Below are 16,365 nucleotides of genomic sequence, written 5' to 3'. Positions count from 1 at the left end.
CCGCACACTCGCACACGCGCACCAACACTGTTCGCACTCATTGACATGCTCCTCCGACTGATCCTGGCTTGAGGGTGAGAACACACGCCCGCTCTCTGTAGCGGTGCTCGACACTTGAAGTGACCGGAAATCGGCCGTTTTCTCTCCTTTGTCCGGTCGTCGACTTGTTGGCGCGACCCCTGATAATTGCCGCGGAGTGACGATATGCTCCCTCCGGCCGGCCGGGGTCAGGTGCAAGGGCGTCTAGCCGGCACTGATTTTAGGCGCTCATAGCCGTACAATCCCCTCGCTCTGTCTTGGGGGAGGGTCGTCTAGAAGATGTAGACGGTGTCAGCGGGTTGTCGCCCTGTGTGTTTGCACCTGGGCTGGCTCATCGGTCCCGACGTCGCCGGACGGAATTCAACGAGGCAAGTTAGCCGAAAGCTATCCCCGTGGTTCACGGGAAGAAAGGGAAGAATCCACGCCCGCTCTCCGTAGCGGTGCTCGAGCCTTGAAGGGACCGGAAATCAGTCGTTTTCTCTCCTTTGCCCGGTTGTCGACTTGTTGGCGGGACCCCTGGTAATCGCCGCGGAATGACGATATGCTCCCTCCGGCCAGGTCAGGTGCGAGGGCGTCTCATCGCCGCCGATTTTGGGCGATCATTGCCGGACAATCCCCCCGCTCTGGCTTGGGCGGGGGGGGGGGGGGGGGGGGTCCGTGGCACCTGCTTCCAGACTCAATCGTTGTCGCCGTTCTTAAGATCTGACGCGGCGGTCTCTGCAGGTCGTCCGATCACAACAGCTCGTCCGCCGCAAGGTAGAGGCCTCGAAAGGGGCTACACATGATCGGTGTCCTCCGAGAAGGCCGCATCATTTGGGCTGTTTTGCGGTTCCCTCTTTTATCCAGAAGTGAGATGCCTGCAGGCCAAAGGTTTTAAGTAGAGCATTAATGTGTTCTGCACAATGCCCCCCCCCCTCCCCCCAGCAAGGCAAGAGCACCGCCACCTCATGAGCTGTGCCAGGCAAACAAAAAACAAGCCTTAAACTATAGGCTGCGAGAATTCCCTCCCCTTTCTGGTCACTCTGTGGGCGTCCGGTGGAGAGAGCTGCTGACGAAACCTTTACGCGGGTGATTTATTCACGCCACTTTTTGCAATATTGCATCAAATTTTGATAACAAATAAAGACCGCAACTGCCGTCGCGATCTCCGGACAACGGGTGATAACATGAATATCGACGCATAAACCTACATCATTAAACTACACTAGGCATATACTAACCTCAAATGATCAAGAGCTGTTAGAAAAAAGAATTCTGAATGTGATATTGCCAAGAAAATTAGACTCCTTTGAGCATAAAAGTGTACACTAAGAGGAGCGCCTGGAAGCTATCGCTTTGCATAGCGGAAAAAGCCTCGGCAAGACCATCAGCATTCCCATTGTCCTTTCTCTTACGGTTGCGCACTTCAAAATTATGCTTCTGTAGGGCGAGACTCCAGGGCAGCAAATGGCCGTTTTTCGGAGACATGTTCGGGAGCCATGTCAGTGGACAGTGGTCCGTCTAAATTACAAACCGGGAGCCGGCCAAATAGCATTGAAGCTTTTGCGTAGCCCACACTAAATAAGCGCACTCCTTCTCCAAGGCACTGTATGCTTTTTCGCGCGTTGTGAGCTTTCGGCTTACGAACAATATGGGGTGTTCCTCCCCATTCTCGTCGGGCTGGCTCAGAACAGCCCTATGACCTTCTCACTCGCGTCGCACTGAACAATGAAGCCGCGGTCATAGGAAGGAGCCCTCAGCCCGGGATGGCTGGTCAGCGCTTTATTTAACGCAAGGAAAGCTTGTTCCTTGCTGGCATTCCAGTTCACTCTAACAGGTTCGCCCTCGCCCAACCTTTCCGTGAGCGGACTCGCCATCTTGCAATATCCCGGTATATAATGCTGATAATATCCCACCGCTGCCACGAGTTTTCGGGACCCAAGTTGCGTGTTGTAGGCCCGGTTAGTTGTCGGAGCAGGAACAAGGACGAGGTGGCTGGAAAAGAACTTTGAAGTAAGATAGAAAACTTCATGTACTGTATTTACATGGTGGCGTTTGTTTAGTGGGAGACTGACTAGAGGAACAGTCTTCTTTTTATGACTCAGGACACACACTTGTCGCCAGTTTTTATAGGGTTGATTCCCTATGCTCCCCAGATGAAAGGCAGGCCAGATTATGACGGAGTCTCTGTCACCCCACTCACTCGCACTCTCACGCACGCGCACCAACACTGCTCGCACTCGTTGACAAGCCCCTCTTACTGGTCCTGGCTTGAGGGTGAGGAGGAGGTCGTCAAGACAGCATAGATGGCATCATCGGGTTGTCACCCTGCGTGTTTGCACCTGGGCTGGCTCATCGGTGCCGACTTCGCCGGGTGTTATTCGACGAGGCAACTTAGCCGAAAGCGGGAGGGCGCTGCGATCGTCATGGAGGACAGACGTGCTCATATTAGCTCCGTCGCTAATTCCCGCTTTCGCAGTGCTAATTAGTTTGGATCGAGAAGCTTTTAATACCACCGTGTTCGTGAAGGTATCCGCCATCATCCGATACCTGACTTTTATCAAAGGTGCGTCATTTTCGAATTAGCGGACTTCCTGATTCAGCGCCAAGAGGAGACGCTCGGCCGAAGCGAACCCAGGACTCGCTAGGCCTAGCCGGCCGTACTTCAGCCACGACATGGAGGATTCCGCCACCACTTCGGTGCATAACATCCAGATTTCCCCGATGAGCGTACAAGTAGCAGGAGAAGAAATTACCCCCGAGGAATTTCAACGCTCGCCCGGATGGCTGCACATCGGCGGGCACAGGAGCCGACCACGCCTGCAAGGAACGCCGAGTGAGTCTACTTCTCAACCTGATACATTGAGCTCTTCTCAACCTGATACACCGAGCTCCCAGAAAAACCCTAAATTCATCAAGAGCGTTAGGGCCGCAGTTATTCGGGCGGCTCGCATGCCCCCCATGCCAGCCGAAGAAATTAAGATCGTCGTGCATCCCCGCGGAGGGCTCGATATTTACAAGGCAGGAGCTGCATGCGTCACTACTGCCATCATGGTGGCAGCAGGAATTGAGGTGCCAGATCGAGCTGAGGATACAGCGTGTCCCAATGCGCAACAGAACATAATGGTGATCAGCACTCCGAGCGAAGAGCGGGCGGAAAAGTATGCTCGAATTCAAGCTATTAATGTGCAAGGCAACACGTACCAAGTGAGTGCTTATGGAACGGCCGCCCACGACACAGTCAAGGGCGTGATCAGGGGCATATCACTCAGAGACAGCGAAGCTGAAATAATGCAGCAGGTCGTAAACAAGTACAACCCCCTCGCCGCGGGTGCGAAGCGTATCGGAAATACGACGACAGTCATCATAGTGTTCAATGGTATCAAGGTTCCTAAGTATGTGCGATACGGATCCACGCTGTACCCATGCAGTCTCTACAAGAAGCAAATAGAAGTTTGCAAGGTATGCGGCAAAATCGGCCATAGGCGCGACGTGTGTCCTACACCAAACGCACGTGTGTGCCTTGCATGCGGTGCTTCTAATCCAAGAGAGGGCCACACATGTGTCCCCAAATGCAAGCTCTGCGGTGAGCAACACCCCACCGGGGACCGCGTCTGCAAAGCCAAATACAAAATTCCATATGTCGTGCGGCGACGGAGATGGGAACGCCGTAACGCCGAAGAACAGCAAAAGGAAGCAGTCGAACGCAGTAACGCCGAAGAACATCACAATCATGCACTCGACTCAAGCTCGTTTCCTCGTCTCGGACGCTCTCACTCGCGCAGTGCTTCCCGTAACGGATCCCGAAGGGCGTCGCGCAGCGCGTCGCGTGACCGTGACTCATCTCACAGGAACAAACGCGACGCTAAGCGTTCGCGCTCCCGTGACAGAATCAGTTGGGCGGACGCAGCAAAGGGCGAAGTTAAAAGCAGCAACGCAAGCTCTAACAGCGCCACTACTGGCCGAAGCACACAGAGCAGCTGGCAGGAATGGACTACCAGCCCCTACTACAAGGAACTCGAACAACTCCGTGTCGCCAACGCGACTCTGTTGGAAACCACGCGCCGGCTTACCCAAGAGCTAGCCGACGTCAAGAAAGAACTACAAGCACAGCGATTTCAGCCAACCATTGGCCCAGCTCAGTCACCCGAGACACTTGCACCCTCCGTTATCCCCGAGAACACCGACACGCCATCCCATCAAGGTGGTACACAATCAATGGACATATCACAAGACGAGCCCGAAGGGGAGAAAACCACTGACCCAACCCCCAAGAAACGAGCACGCACCTCATCACGACAACATAAGGACCTAACCCAATTGGAAACTCAGCTCGAAACCAAAATTGAAGCGCTCACCAACACCTATGCCGACACGGCTGCCGTCACGGACCAACGCCTGGCGCGGCTGGAGGAGCTAATCACCACGTCCTACGGAACCATACAGGAGCGCTTCGACTTCATTGAACAAACCCTCAAGCCCATAGGATGCAGCCCCATCTTTGCTGCGCAATTCGCAAACCACCCATATCTCCAAAAACAGACGCAAGCCTCAACTCCATCACAACCATGTCCCAGTCCCAAGCCACAATAGGATCGCTACCGGGCCTTACGGTCTGGCAGTGGAACTGTCACAGTTACAACAACAAGAGAGCAGTGCTGCAACAACACATCGCCACGGTAACCAAGAAACCTGACATCATTCTGCTGCAAGAAACGCTGACGGCGAACCCAACCCTCGCTGGGTATCGCGCTCACGTTAGCCCAGCGGAGGGACGAGGCGTCTGCACATTCGTCCACAAAGGGCTCCCGTTCATTGAACATCAGCTCGGACACGGCCGCAGCAGGGTGGAATACACCTTCACCGAAATCATTCCAAGCAAACAACGGAAAAACAGCCTGTTCATAGCTAACATATACAGTAACCCCAAGCACCAAACACAAAAATTCAAGACCCTGCTACACACAGCCAGCACCCAAGCTAAAGGCAACACTTTGCTGATTGGAGGAGACTTCAACGCCTCCCATCGAGCGTGGGGTTACGTGAAAGACACGGCAAAGGGACGGGACCTACTACAGGATACCCTGGACCACGACTGCACCCTGATTACGGATCCCAATCATCCTACCCGAATCGGCAATTCCGTAGCACGAGACACCACACCAGACCTTACATTCATCAAGAACGACCACACTGGCAAAGTAACATGGCGCAACACCGGCGTTGACCTGGGCAGTGACCACTACATCCTCGAAATTACGATTCCCAATCAATTCCGGGGCAACACCATTACACACAAATGGACGGATTGGGACGGTTTCCATAAGGGACGACCAACCACACCGCGAGACATCACAAACATTGAAACCTGGTCGGCAGAGCTCCGCGATGCAGTGCACTCGGCCACCAAGACCATTGAAACGGACGAGGACATCATAGCTATGGACAGTCGTCTGGCCCATCTCATCGAGGCCAAACGTTCGATACAGGCGCGCTGGAAGCGGCAACGGCTGAATCGCAAATTGAGAACGAAGGTGGCCGACTTAAACAGGGCCATTCAACATCACTGCAAGGTCCTGTGCCGTTAGCAGTGGAACGAAGTCTGCAACCGAGCTGACGGGCAACTACATCGTGGTTGCACATGGAATCTATTTCGGCACCTCCTAAACGAAACTAAGACCAAGTCACACCAGCGCGATCGCCTGGCCTGCCTCATACACACCGCCACACAACAACGAGGAAAAGACTCCGTTATCAAGGCCCTGGAAGCCAAGTATCTGCCACACACGCCAACGGAAACCCACCCGCCATACGGGGGGCTGCCGAACGCGTGGCTCGACCGAGACATTACCATGTCAGAGGTACGGGCAGCGCTGCACGAGCTCAACGCCCGCTCAGCAGCCGGCCCCGATCTTATTACCAACAAGATGCTACGCAACCTCGACTATGCATCGATCGAGGCCCTATCCCGCTACTATAACGAATGCTGGCGTTCGGGCAAGCTCCCCCGACAGTGGAAAACGGCAAGAACAATCCTAATCCCGAAACCGGGCAAGCCATCGGATATCGGCAACTTGCGTCCCATCTCGCTCACGTCCTGCGTGGGCAAGGTGCTTGAGCACGTGCTTTCCAACCGATGGCAGGAGTACCTGGAAAAGGAAAACCTATATCCGGATACGATGATCGGCTTCAGGCGCAGACTCAGCACACAAGATGCCATGCTACAACTTAAACAAGAAATAATCGACAACAAGACACAAGACAGCAAAGTAATTCTGGGACTTGATTTACAATGCGCATTCGACAAAGTCAAACACTCAGCCATATTAGCACAAGTATCGAGACTCAACATGGGGGTAACGAGCTACAATTACATCCAAGACTTCTTGACCAACCGCACGGTTGAACTGCACGCCGGAGACCTTAAGTTCCCCGAACACAAGCTCGGAAGCACGGGTACCCTGCAAGGTTCAGTCATCTCGCCGTTGCTCTTCAACCTTGTCATGATCGGGGTAACGAGGGCAGTAGAGGGGACCGGCGTCCGGCATACGATCTACGCCGACGACATTACCCTGTGGGCGGCAGGCGGCACCGACGCCAGCATTGAGCAGCAGCTCCAAGAGGCTGTTACTGCCATCGAGCAACACCTTAACGGCACAGGCCTAGTGTGCTGGCCCGCCAAATCCCAGCTGTTCGTCCTCACACCATTACAACGGGGACGGAAACGCGCTCCCCCTCGGGAGTGCGATCACATAAAGATCGTGGCTGCATCGGGGCAGCGCATCCCCGAAGTTCCCAAGATCAGGGTCCTGGGCCTGCTACTAAACAAGAACGGCCGCAACGACGAGACCATCAACAAGATTACCACCAAGGCAATGGACGCTATCCGGCTCATACACCGAGTCTCGACACGATGGGCAGGCATGCGTGAAGACAGTCTTCTGCGCCTCGTCCAGTCGTTCGTGATCGGTCACATCGCCTACGTTGCGGCCTACCTCAACTGGCAGGCCGCTGACCGGACAAAGATAAACACGCTGATCAGACGGGTTTACAAGACGGCGCTGGGATTAATGGGGACCACGAGTACGGCTCGGCTCCTGCAGCTCGGCGTCCATAACACCTTAGAAGAAATAGCCGAGGCGCAGCTCACGGCGCAAATGGAGCGCCTCTCTACCACCAAGACAGGCCGCAGTATACTGACGTCCCTGGGTTACAATCCCCGAGCTCCCAGTCGGCAATCGTGCGATATCAGCGATGAGGCGTGAGCCCACATCCACGTGGACCCCATCCCGAAAAACATGCACCCCGAGTACAACCAAGAACGGCGGCACGCGCGGGCCAAAGTCCTCGTCGAGCAACACGCCCAGGACCCGCACGCCCGGTTCGTGGACGCTGCGGAATACAAGCGAGAAGGATTCGTGGCAGTGGCCGTTGCGGCGGCTACCGGCATCAAAACAACGGCAGCGAGCGTGCGGTGCACGGACGCCACAGACGCCGAGGAGGTTGCCATCGCTCTGGCGATCTCGGAGGCCGAGTGTCGCACCGTGCTCAGCGACTCGAGGAACGCTGTGCGCAACTTTGCCAAGGGGCGAGTGTGCGCGCCGGCGGCCGCCATCATCAGTAAGCTCCAGCTTCAAGACCGCGGCAACACTATCCGCATCAAGTGGTTCCCGGCGCACGCGGGAGATTGTGCATCCTCACCGAATCACAACGAGACGGCCCATTCGGCGGCGCGAGCGCTTACCTTCCGCGCCCCCGAGAAGGACCGTTCCGAATGGTGGTTCGAAACAAAAGACAGAATGACCAGTTACGAGGAAGTGACAAAATTTTACCGCCTAGCTCGACGGACAATGCCGCCGCCTCACCCGGCACTTAGTCGGGAGGAGGCGGTCATCCAAAGGCAAATGCAAACCGGGTCACTCCTAGCCCCGGTAATGCTACACGTCCTCCACCCAGACATCTACACGAGTGATATGTGCAGTGTATGTCAAGTGGGTCCGGCGGACCAATGGCACATCATGTGGGACTGTGCCAGGTTCCCGACCGAAGCTGCATCCAGGACATACTCGCCGGAACTTCAAGGTGCTGTGCAGAATACAGACAAGGACATGCAACTATGGGCCGTCCAGCAGGCTCGGGGTGCGCTCGAAAAGCACAAGCCTCACACCCACCACAAACGGGTCAAATGAGGTAGTGCAGAGTAGGGCTTAACCCCGGGTAGACGCTTGGCCAGCGTCACGACGCGTTAACCCGTCGTTTGCCGGCTCCCTAATAAAGTTATACATACATACATTAGCCGAAAGCTGTCCTCGTGGTCCAACACGGGAAGAAAGGAAAGAATGCAGGCCCGCTCTCCGTAGCGCTATTCGACACTTGAAGGGACCGGAAATCGGTCATTTCCTCTCCTTTGTCCGGTCGTCGACTTGTTGACGGAACCCCAGGTATTTACCGCGTGGTGAAGAATTGCTCGCTGCCTCCGGCCGGCCGAGGGCAGGTGCAAGGGCGTCTCACCGACGCCGATTTTTGGCGCTCATAGCAGGATAATCTCCCCGCTCTGGCTTGGGGAGGGGGTTCCGTGGCACCTGCTTCCAATGTCAATCATTGTCGCCGTTCTTAAAGGCCCACTGTCTACCCTCCGGTTGAAAATATTTTCTTCCCCGGTGACTGTGAGACTTCGCCCCTAGAACGCAAGGCCGCAAAATGTTTTTGAAAAGAGTAACTAATAACGCAGTTACAGCCACCGCAATCACCCAATTCTGTCATGCCTCTCTCCTTCCGTTCCCTCGCAAAGGTTTTTCACTCTCCTGCCCGAGGTCGTCTAGCCTCCGCAATACAAATTCCCCTTCCTCCTCCGTGTTTGGCGGGAGGTGGGGCGTGGCTCTCCGCGAGCGCAAAAAAAAAAAAACGGTCGAGGGAGCGCGCGTCGCTGGATTTAGTCTGGCCGTGGCGAGGGAAAAGCGCGCTGCGAGCGGTAGACACCCATCCTTCTCCCGTCAGTCAGCGAGACGCACCAATGGACATCGTTCGCGGTACGTACGTCATTAGTGTGGCCCGTCGGGCCAGCGCACGAAACGGGGAAGCTGGCTTCCCGGAGGAGAGCATAAGAGAGCTTTGAATTGTATTTTCGATGCTTTGAGGGCGCGCGTGTCGCTGTAGAATTTTGCACAGACTATCTCCGGTACCTGATCGAAACACTGGGCTCCTTTGCTTAAAAGGGCCTTCCCTGGACAGTGGCCCTTTAAGATCCGACTCGGCGGTCTCCGCAGCTCGTCCGCTCACAGTACCGCCTTGAAAGGAGCAGTGTTTGCTGCTGCACAAGGCTGTAGCGAATTCGTCAAAATACTGCACTCAGATAGCTCTTCAGGTGTCAAATATGCTCCCTTGTTTATCATACGAGGACCTCGTATGTCTCATATAAATTTGAGAGGAGACATTAAGCTCTGCTTTCAGGTGAGGACTACGACAGCTGTATCACAATTTTTGCGCTAGTGGTATCAAACAGCATGGCATTTTGTGACTTTGTACTCGCTTGTATGGCAGCAATAGATTCATTTACTTTTTAGATATCGTGCGCTCAATTGCATCAGCTGAAATTGAAGCTATTGCTAACCGAAGCAATCACTTCGCTTTCAGAATTCAGAGAACCCGTTCCCGACCTCGCCAACTAGGTTCTCACGGATACCTCCTGCCTGTGCCTTAGCGGCCACCAATCCAAAGAGAGTACAGTTCTTTTAGAGCTTAGGTGGCCGCACCAGCAGGATACCAAAAATGTCGAAGTGTTGACGAGGCGTCAGTGTCGACAACAAGCAAGGCTACGGCTGTGGCCCAATTCATTGCTGAGCCACAGCCACGACTCAAAAGTAACGTCGACTGCGTAAAGACGTTCCTAAATTGTACCAAACGAGGAGAACACAAAGCTTGCTTTGCACACTTTCTGTAGTTTTCACTTGTGCTGTATTTCATAATACAAATCGACACTTATGTCTTCTGTTCAATCCCTTGAGTATTCAAGCCTCCAATGGCTTACTCAAAAGCTGTCAGCATATCGCGGATCTAAACAAAGCTTGCCAAGCTAATTTACGTGTTATTCCATCAAATATTCAATGGATAGGTTTGTCTGTAGCATGAATTGCGTGTGTGTTGATACGAGTAAGAAAAATATTCAATGTTCAAACTTCAAAATTCTTACATATCTCTACAAAATCCGGTGCTTGGAAAAGACGTGGAACTTGGCTGACACCGCCTAAAATCCAGTAAAGGTATTCAGCATGTTTAGGGGAGTCAGTCGCTTAATTACAATACCAGTTTCAAAGCTTGAGAAAAATAGCTTTAAAAATTGCAGTTAGGCTACACGGGTAATAAAACAAGGAAATTTGAACATGACTAAACCTAAGTAGATAAGGCGAAAGCGCACGAGCGACTCTTCATTGAATGTCTGCGGTCCTCAAGGACACCACAGCCGGTCCTGGACCACACGAAAGTGTCGAAGGCATTTTAAAATAAGAGGAACCAGGAAGCAAGCCAGATGGGCAGCAGTGGAGGTGGAGAGAAAGGGTAGGCAGGTAAATGGAAGGCTGTGAGGCACTGTTTCAGGTTATGTTGCATATTTGTGGGGCGATATATACTGGTACGAATGAAGTTTGCGGCATGTGTAAAGAAGACGAAGCAGGCGTGCGATGTAGAAACGAAGGAGCAGCAGAGGCAGCGATTGCCGTCTACTCTGTACCAGACGTGAGAAGACCGGGCGGCAAACAGGCCGCGTGCCGCTGAAGGTCGGCTGGAGTTCAAACTGCGGCGTACGCGAATCGCACCGCAGGTAATTCGGTGAAGCTTTCGCTTCAAAATTCGGGCGCTTAAACCGGTCGGCGTATAGCAGTGATTACAGCTTGTTAGGGCTCGGTTAAATCACAGTTAGAGCTCGTAAGTGCTGAGGTCGAAATTGTGTTCGTTATTGGCAATTTCCCTTTCGTTTTAGTTTCCATGTCATAAAATATACAAGCACAATTTAGATGTCATAACACTTTATCCAGCCTTCCTTTTCTCTCCAAGCAATCAGCATCGGCGAGTAATAGGGCTAGCCTGTTGCAACAGCTCCTCCCGGATTCGTGCAGTTTTATCCTGCACAATATACCCCTATGCCAAATCCAAAATAAATTTAATACCAATTGGCGGCCGAAGAATTGACGCGTTTGAATTGTGGTGCTGGCGGATACTCTTGAGACTTCCTTGGACTGCCAGAAGATCAAATCAGTCGATATCGTCGACCATAAACCTTGACTGTTCATTGCAGGGTCAAATTCTAAAGTTAAAACCGAGCTACTTTGGTCATCTGATGAGAAGAGAGGAGTCGCTGGAGAAAGATTTCATGTTGGGAAAGGTTGAGGGTCTCCGGAGAAGGGGAAGGCAGCGAACGCGATGGTTAGATGGCATCCTCGAGGCGCTGCAGATGAAGTTATGTGATGTTAGGAAGATAGTGAGAGACGGGAAAGCGTGGCGTGATATGGTCCATAGGGTCACGAAGAGTCGGACACGACTGAACGACTGAACTGAACTGAAGTGATTTTCAATAGTGAAGCGCTTGCCGAGGCATGAATTTCGTCCGAGGAGAACGTGGACTTCTTTTGCTGCTCCGATGGTGTACCGAGGCACGTCATAAAGAAAACCATGTGGACATGAAAAAGTCATAGTTGCGAAGCACTGAAACCGAAAAATTCCCGGAACAAAACTGGCCATCTGTGGAGTCGCCAATCGCAGGTTTTCCTTACCTTCCAATATTTAGCCCCTCGTTTTCAGCGTTCTTTTTCTTTTCGTGATAAAAAGAGCGTAAGCAATTTTTAAACAAAATGTCCTTCCCACTACAGACATGTAACCGCAAATCACATTTTTCAACCTCCGGAATTCCGTAAGCGTCATGACGCTTGCAACTGGTCAAATGGGCTTTAGCGGCAATACCTGTATTTCAGTTGTTGCTTTTTTCTCGCTCATTAAGCTTTTCTTTAATAACGGCGACATTCTTGCCATTAAAACATCGCTGGTATTCTAGTGGTGCCAATCAACTTGGTTCTTTCAGTGTCTCTTTATGTTATGATCATACAGCACTAATGGCTCCTGTTTGTCGGCTTCCCACGCAGATTCTCGTTATGCACATGCGCATTGCTACCCGCTTGATCAATATCACTAGATTTGTGCATCTATTATCCCAAGCATAGTGTGATTTGTATACAGCCGTAACCCGCTACACCCACATAATTGGGAAGATCCCCAGGTATGGATATAAATACCCGCTTTAACTAAGCTGGCTGGCTAGATTTAGATCTCATCCTGCACATCTGAAATCGAAGCCCGATTTGCAGCGATTGGCACTTCGACCATGTCACGTAGTATCATGACGTTGCACAACCCGACGACCAGTCGCTGCCCAACCGTGTCACCTGGGAGATGCCGTTGCCATGTCCGTAACTTTCTGCTCGCTTCGCCAACGCTGGATTTTCTGGAGAATGGGGCCTTTAAAGCTATAACGTTATAAAAATTAGACGCCAGGACAGTCCGTACCGACGGGCCCCTGAAGCATTCCTTTTCTCTTCGTTATTTTATAAATATATTAACGTGCGCATTTATGCACCTTCTGCCCAAACTAGAAAGTCGAAATAGCGCTGGCAACCCTTACAGCGGCGACAAACTATTCCGGGTTTTTTCTTTGGAGTGAATATTTTTCCATCATACTCAGGACGGCCAAAAACTCCGAAAATGCACAGGGGGTTGGGGAAGAGGGGAACCTTACAAAGTATTGACTGCGCTTGCGTATTCCTCACCACACAACACGTCGTGAAACAACGTTACTGTGCCGCCTACGGCTTGACGTTGCTTTCACAAACAAATACGCAATCCTGATCAGGATGGCTGACAGCCCTGCTTGTGAATGATGTGGCATTGACTAAATGATTAAGCACCTGCTTTTCGAGTGGCCTGTTTTTGCAACTGAAAGACATACGCTGCATACTGCATTGGTTGTCTGGAGGCTCACCAAGGCAGGATCTTGTGACCATGGTCACAAAAGTTATTTGCGCTCGAAGCTTACAAGGCTCTTCTTCGCTTTTTAAGAGAGACTAGCCTGATTGACAGACTGTGACGTTCTCACCTCCTCTCCTCTTCTACCCTCCCCATTTATTCCCTCATTCCCCTTCCCCAGTGCAGGGTAGCCAACCGAAATTATTTTGGGTAAAATCCCTGCCTTCCGCCCTCCTTTTCTCCTCTTCCTACATGCAGAAAAGCGTATGCAGTAAAGGTATTCAACACATACTATGCATGACAATTGAGCAAAAGCGCGTTTTGCAGCACTCTAACTACATGACTAAATTCAAATCGCTGTAATATATTCTTCCTATGACGGAGTTGTAGCTCCATCTGGCAACCAGTATTCCATTTCCTATTAGAACTCGGAAAACAATTTCCGTCTTGATATCATTTCTTTCACCATGTTGTGTATTGCCGACTGCATAAGCGCGATGACTATAAAAGCGTGCGAGTTTTAATGAAGCTCAGTGGCGTCACTATAGGATTACTGGAATCCAGTGCATTTGCGTGCCTAAGCAACCCCCCCCCCCCTCTTGCGCCTTCCTCTCTCGTTCCGCTTTTGAGAGCAAAACGCCAAACCACCACTTTTTTTTACCTCATGGCTTGCTTCGATAGGGGGAGCTCGTTCGGCGGACCTCACTGCCTGGTGCAAGTGGAGGCAATTGTTTTAGACCTTGACATAACGAGCGTATCCCACTACTGATCATTTAACAAAAGAGAAAATAATTACATACTTATTTCTGACACCACAAGGTGAACAATGGGCGTGTCGTATTTTTGTTTCCTCGGATACTGACAATAAAAATAGTGAATGCATGTAAACCACGAGAAATACAAACTTCGAGCTCCTAGAAATTCTTGAATCCGGCTGCGGTACGTGATGCTATAGGCCGCTGTTCATCACTGTCCATCAAGGCGTCCCACTACGTCAACACGTGTGGACGTATTTGTATTATTGCGGCCGGTTGGTTTGAGGAAGCCGCAGCGCATCGTGCGTAGCAAATGACGCCTTCGTGACAACGCCTTAAGCCGAGCAGTGGGCAGAGGCGGCAGGATAGCTCCGGTAAGAAATGCAATTTTACACTTGCATTATTTATCGAATGTGCGAGAGGCAGTGAATTTGTCGTATTTAGCATCACGCACGCACGATTATTATTACAGAGACGAGACATCTTGCAGCTATAAATCGCATGCGTCTGCTGCTTAAGCCCAGAGAAGGCAACCCACAGAATAGCCAGGTAATAGACCTAATTTAAGTCGAAAACAATTCCTGGCTCATGGACTGCAGAAATGTTCGCTCGAAATGTCCTGACAAAATGACACATGAAGAAAACAAATTGTTGAGTTTAAAGCATGGTTTTGAATCTAATGATAAAGCGAAGCCATTGAGAGTTGCCGCGATATCCTCTGTAACGCCGCTTTTCAATCGGCGGTCTTTTCATAATTTTTCCTATAATTTGCACAGAGGAAAGGAAAGGCGCAGTATCTGTCATACCTTTTTGTGTACACCTGACCCGCGCCGTAAGCGATGGTAAAAGGTGGGAGTAAGCGAAAAGAGAGAAAGGCGTTCCGGTAGTGCTGGGCTCCGGAGTAATTTCGATCCGAGCATTTCGGTACTTTAGGTTCGGTACATTAGGTATTGTACACAGGAGTGCGGAATATACTTTCGGTGGACTCCACAGAATGATAGACAATCACACAAATTTAGGTCACGATCACTTGAAGGTCAAATTTAGTGCCACGCTAAGAGAAGCTCTACCTACCGTAGCGAACGTGTAGGTTCAAATGTAAATTGGCTTATAACAAAGGAAAGGTGCGGTATCTGTCAGCGTCATTTGAAAGTGAAAACGTCAAGGTGTGCGACGGCTGCCCCAGGTAGCGTTAATGATGTTTTTGCTTCAAAATGCCTCTACCGGGAATTTGAACCGATACCCCTCCAATCCTCAGCAGAGGGGGTAAGTCGTTACTCAACGCCAGGCTCGTGAGAAAGCAATCCTCTCTTTGTGTGGGAAAGTGATCGTAGCAATGACAATGATGATGCAGTTCAAGATTGGAATAATTGGATTAGTATTGAGGCTTCACTTTTTTACCAGGTGGACCAGAAAGGTCCTAGCCAAGTCAATTCCGTACTGTGACGGAGTCTGTCCCGCCGTGGCCCAACGCCACGGTATTGATGGACTGAGATAGTAGCGATGTTAACGGTGCTGTAGTTAGTGATAATAATGGTATTACTGATGACAATGAGGATGCATTTATTTGATTAAGATAGTGATGTAGTAGGGATGACAATGACGATGCAGTCGGCGAAAAGAGTGCTACAAAGTGGGTTTCGCCGTAACCGTTCCTAAGCAGACTAAAGAGCATTCCTGCCATTTTATTTATGCTTGCATCTGCTTGCATCTGCTGCGAGAGTTGTGATGGTAGAAATTGAACCACCCACTCGATTATGATATCAGGGAGACGAAAGCAAACGCAGCTATCAAGCGCATGTGCGTGGTCATGAAAGTGAGGATGTGGCTATTGCATTGCTGGGTGCATGACAATTTTAGGTCGCGATTGAAGAGATAGGAGCGCTCTAAACAAACGACCTTTAAGTCTGCGAAAGCTACTAGGCCCGTATGCAGTGCAAAAGCGAGCACATGTCGAATTTATAATATTCCTTGATTTTAGTGACATCTTTGATAACTACTAATTTAGTACATTTGGCGCAGTCAGTGTAATAGGCCCAACCTTTATGTGAGTGAGTGCATTATATCTGCATTATTTGCTCTTCAAGTTTCTGCGCTAGTAAGCTTTTTTTTTTACTGTTACTGACTGATTCAACAGCTTTATTATTTCCTCTCCTGTGCATAAGTCAAATAGGCTTATTTGTGTTCTAATATCCTTGTTTATTCATACCTTTTCCGTATATTCTATTATATACGGCGCTGCACAGAGTTTCATAATGACACACTTTAAATACTTCATATCGCTCATTAGTGTTACTTCTCCTGACTCTTGTACTTTGTACATTATGCTTTGTACGCTTTCTGTACTTTTATTTAATAGTTTGTAGGTTATGTGGAACTATATATCGTCAGACCAGGTGGTTCCTATTATTTGGTGAAAAGGAATTACGAAGACGTTATGCGGCACCAACCTGTCCTTTAGTATTATTCATCCAAGGAAGTAAAAAAGCGCATAAAAAGATTTACAACCTTACACTTTACCACGAATCGCATGGAAGGTCAGGCCACTTTCATAAAGGTCCGCACATAATGAGTCCGAACCTGA

The 16,365-nt window shown here is 50.7% G+C and overlaps 1 protein-coding gene across 1 annotated transcript; it reads left to right on the top strand.

Annotated features, from left to right (window-relative positions):
• The first annotated feature begins 2,646 nt into the window (after positions 1–2,646).
• Positions 2,647–3,815, top strand: LOC146172299 (uncharacterized). Its single transcript, XM_084585758.1, has 2 exons — positions 2,647–3,753; positions 3,804–3,815. The coding sequence occupies exons 1-2, from the start codon at positions 2,695–2,697 to the stop codon at positions 3,813–3,815; spliced, it is 1,071 nt and encodes a 356-aa protein (XP_084441884.1). The 5' UTR covers positions 2,647–2,694.
• The last annotated feature ends 12,550 nt before the right edge of the window (positions 3,816–16,365 follow it).

Source organism: Amblyomma maculatum, unplaced genomic scaffold (assembly GCF_055883805.1).
Source record: "Amblyomma maculatum isolate TAMU_Amacu unplaced genomic scaffold, ASM5588380v1 scaffold_13, whole genome shotgun sequence".
Classification (NCBI taxonomy): Eukaryota; Metazoa; Arthropoda; class Arachnida; order Ixodida; family Ixodidae; genus Amblyomma; species Amblyomma maculatum.
The sequence above is the reverse complement of the archived record's forward strand: the minus strand, read 5'-3'. Positions and strand labels throughout refer to the sequence as shown.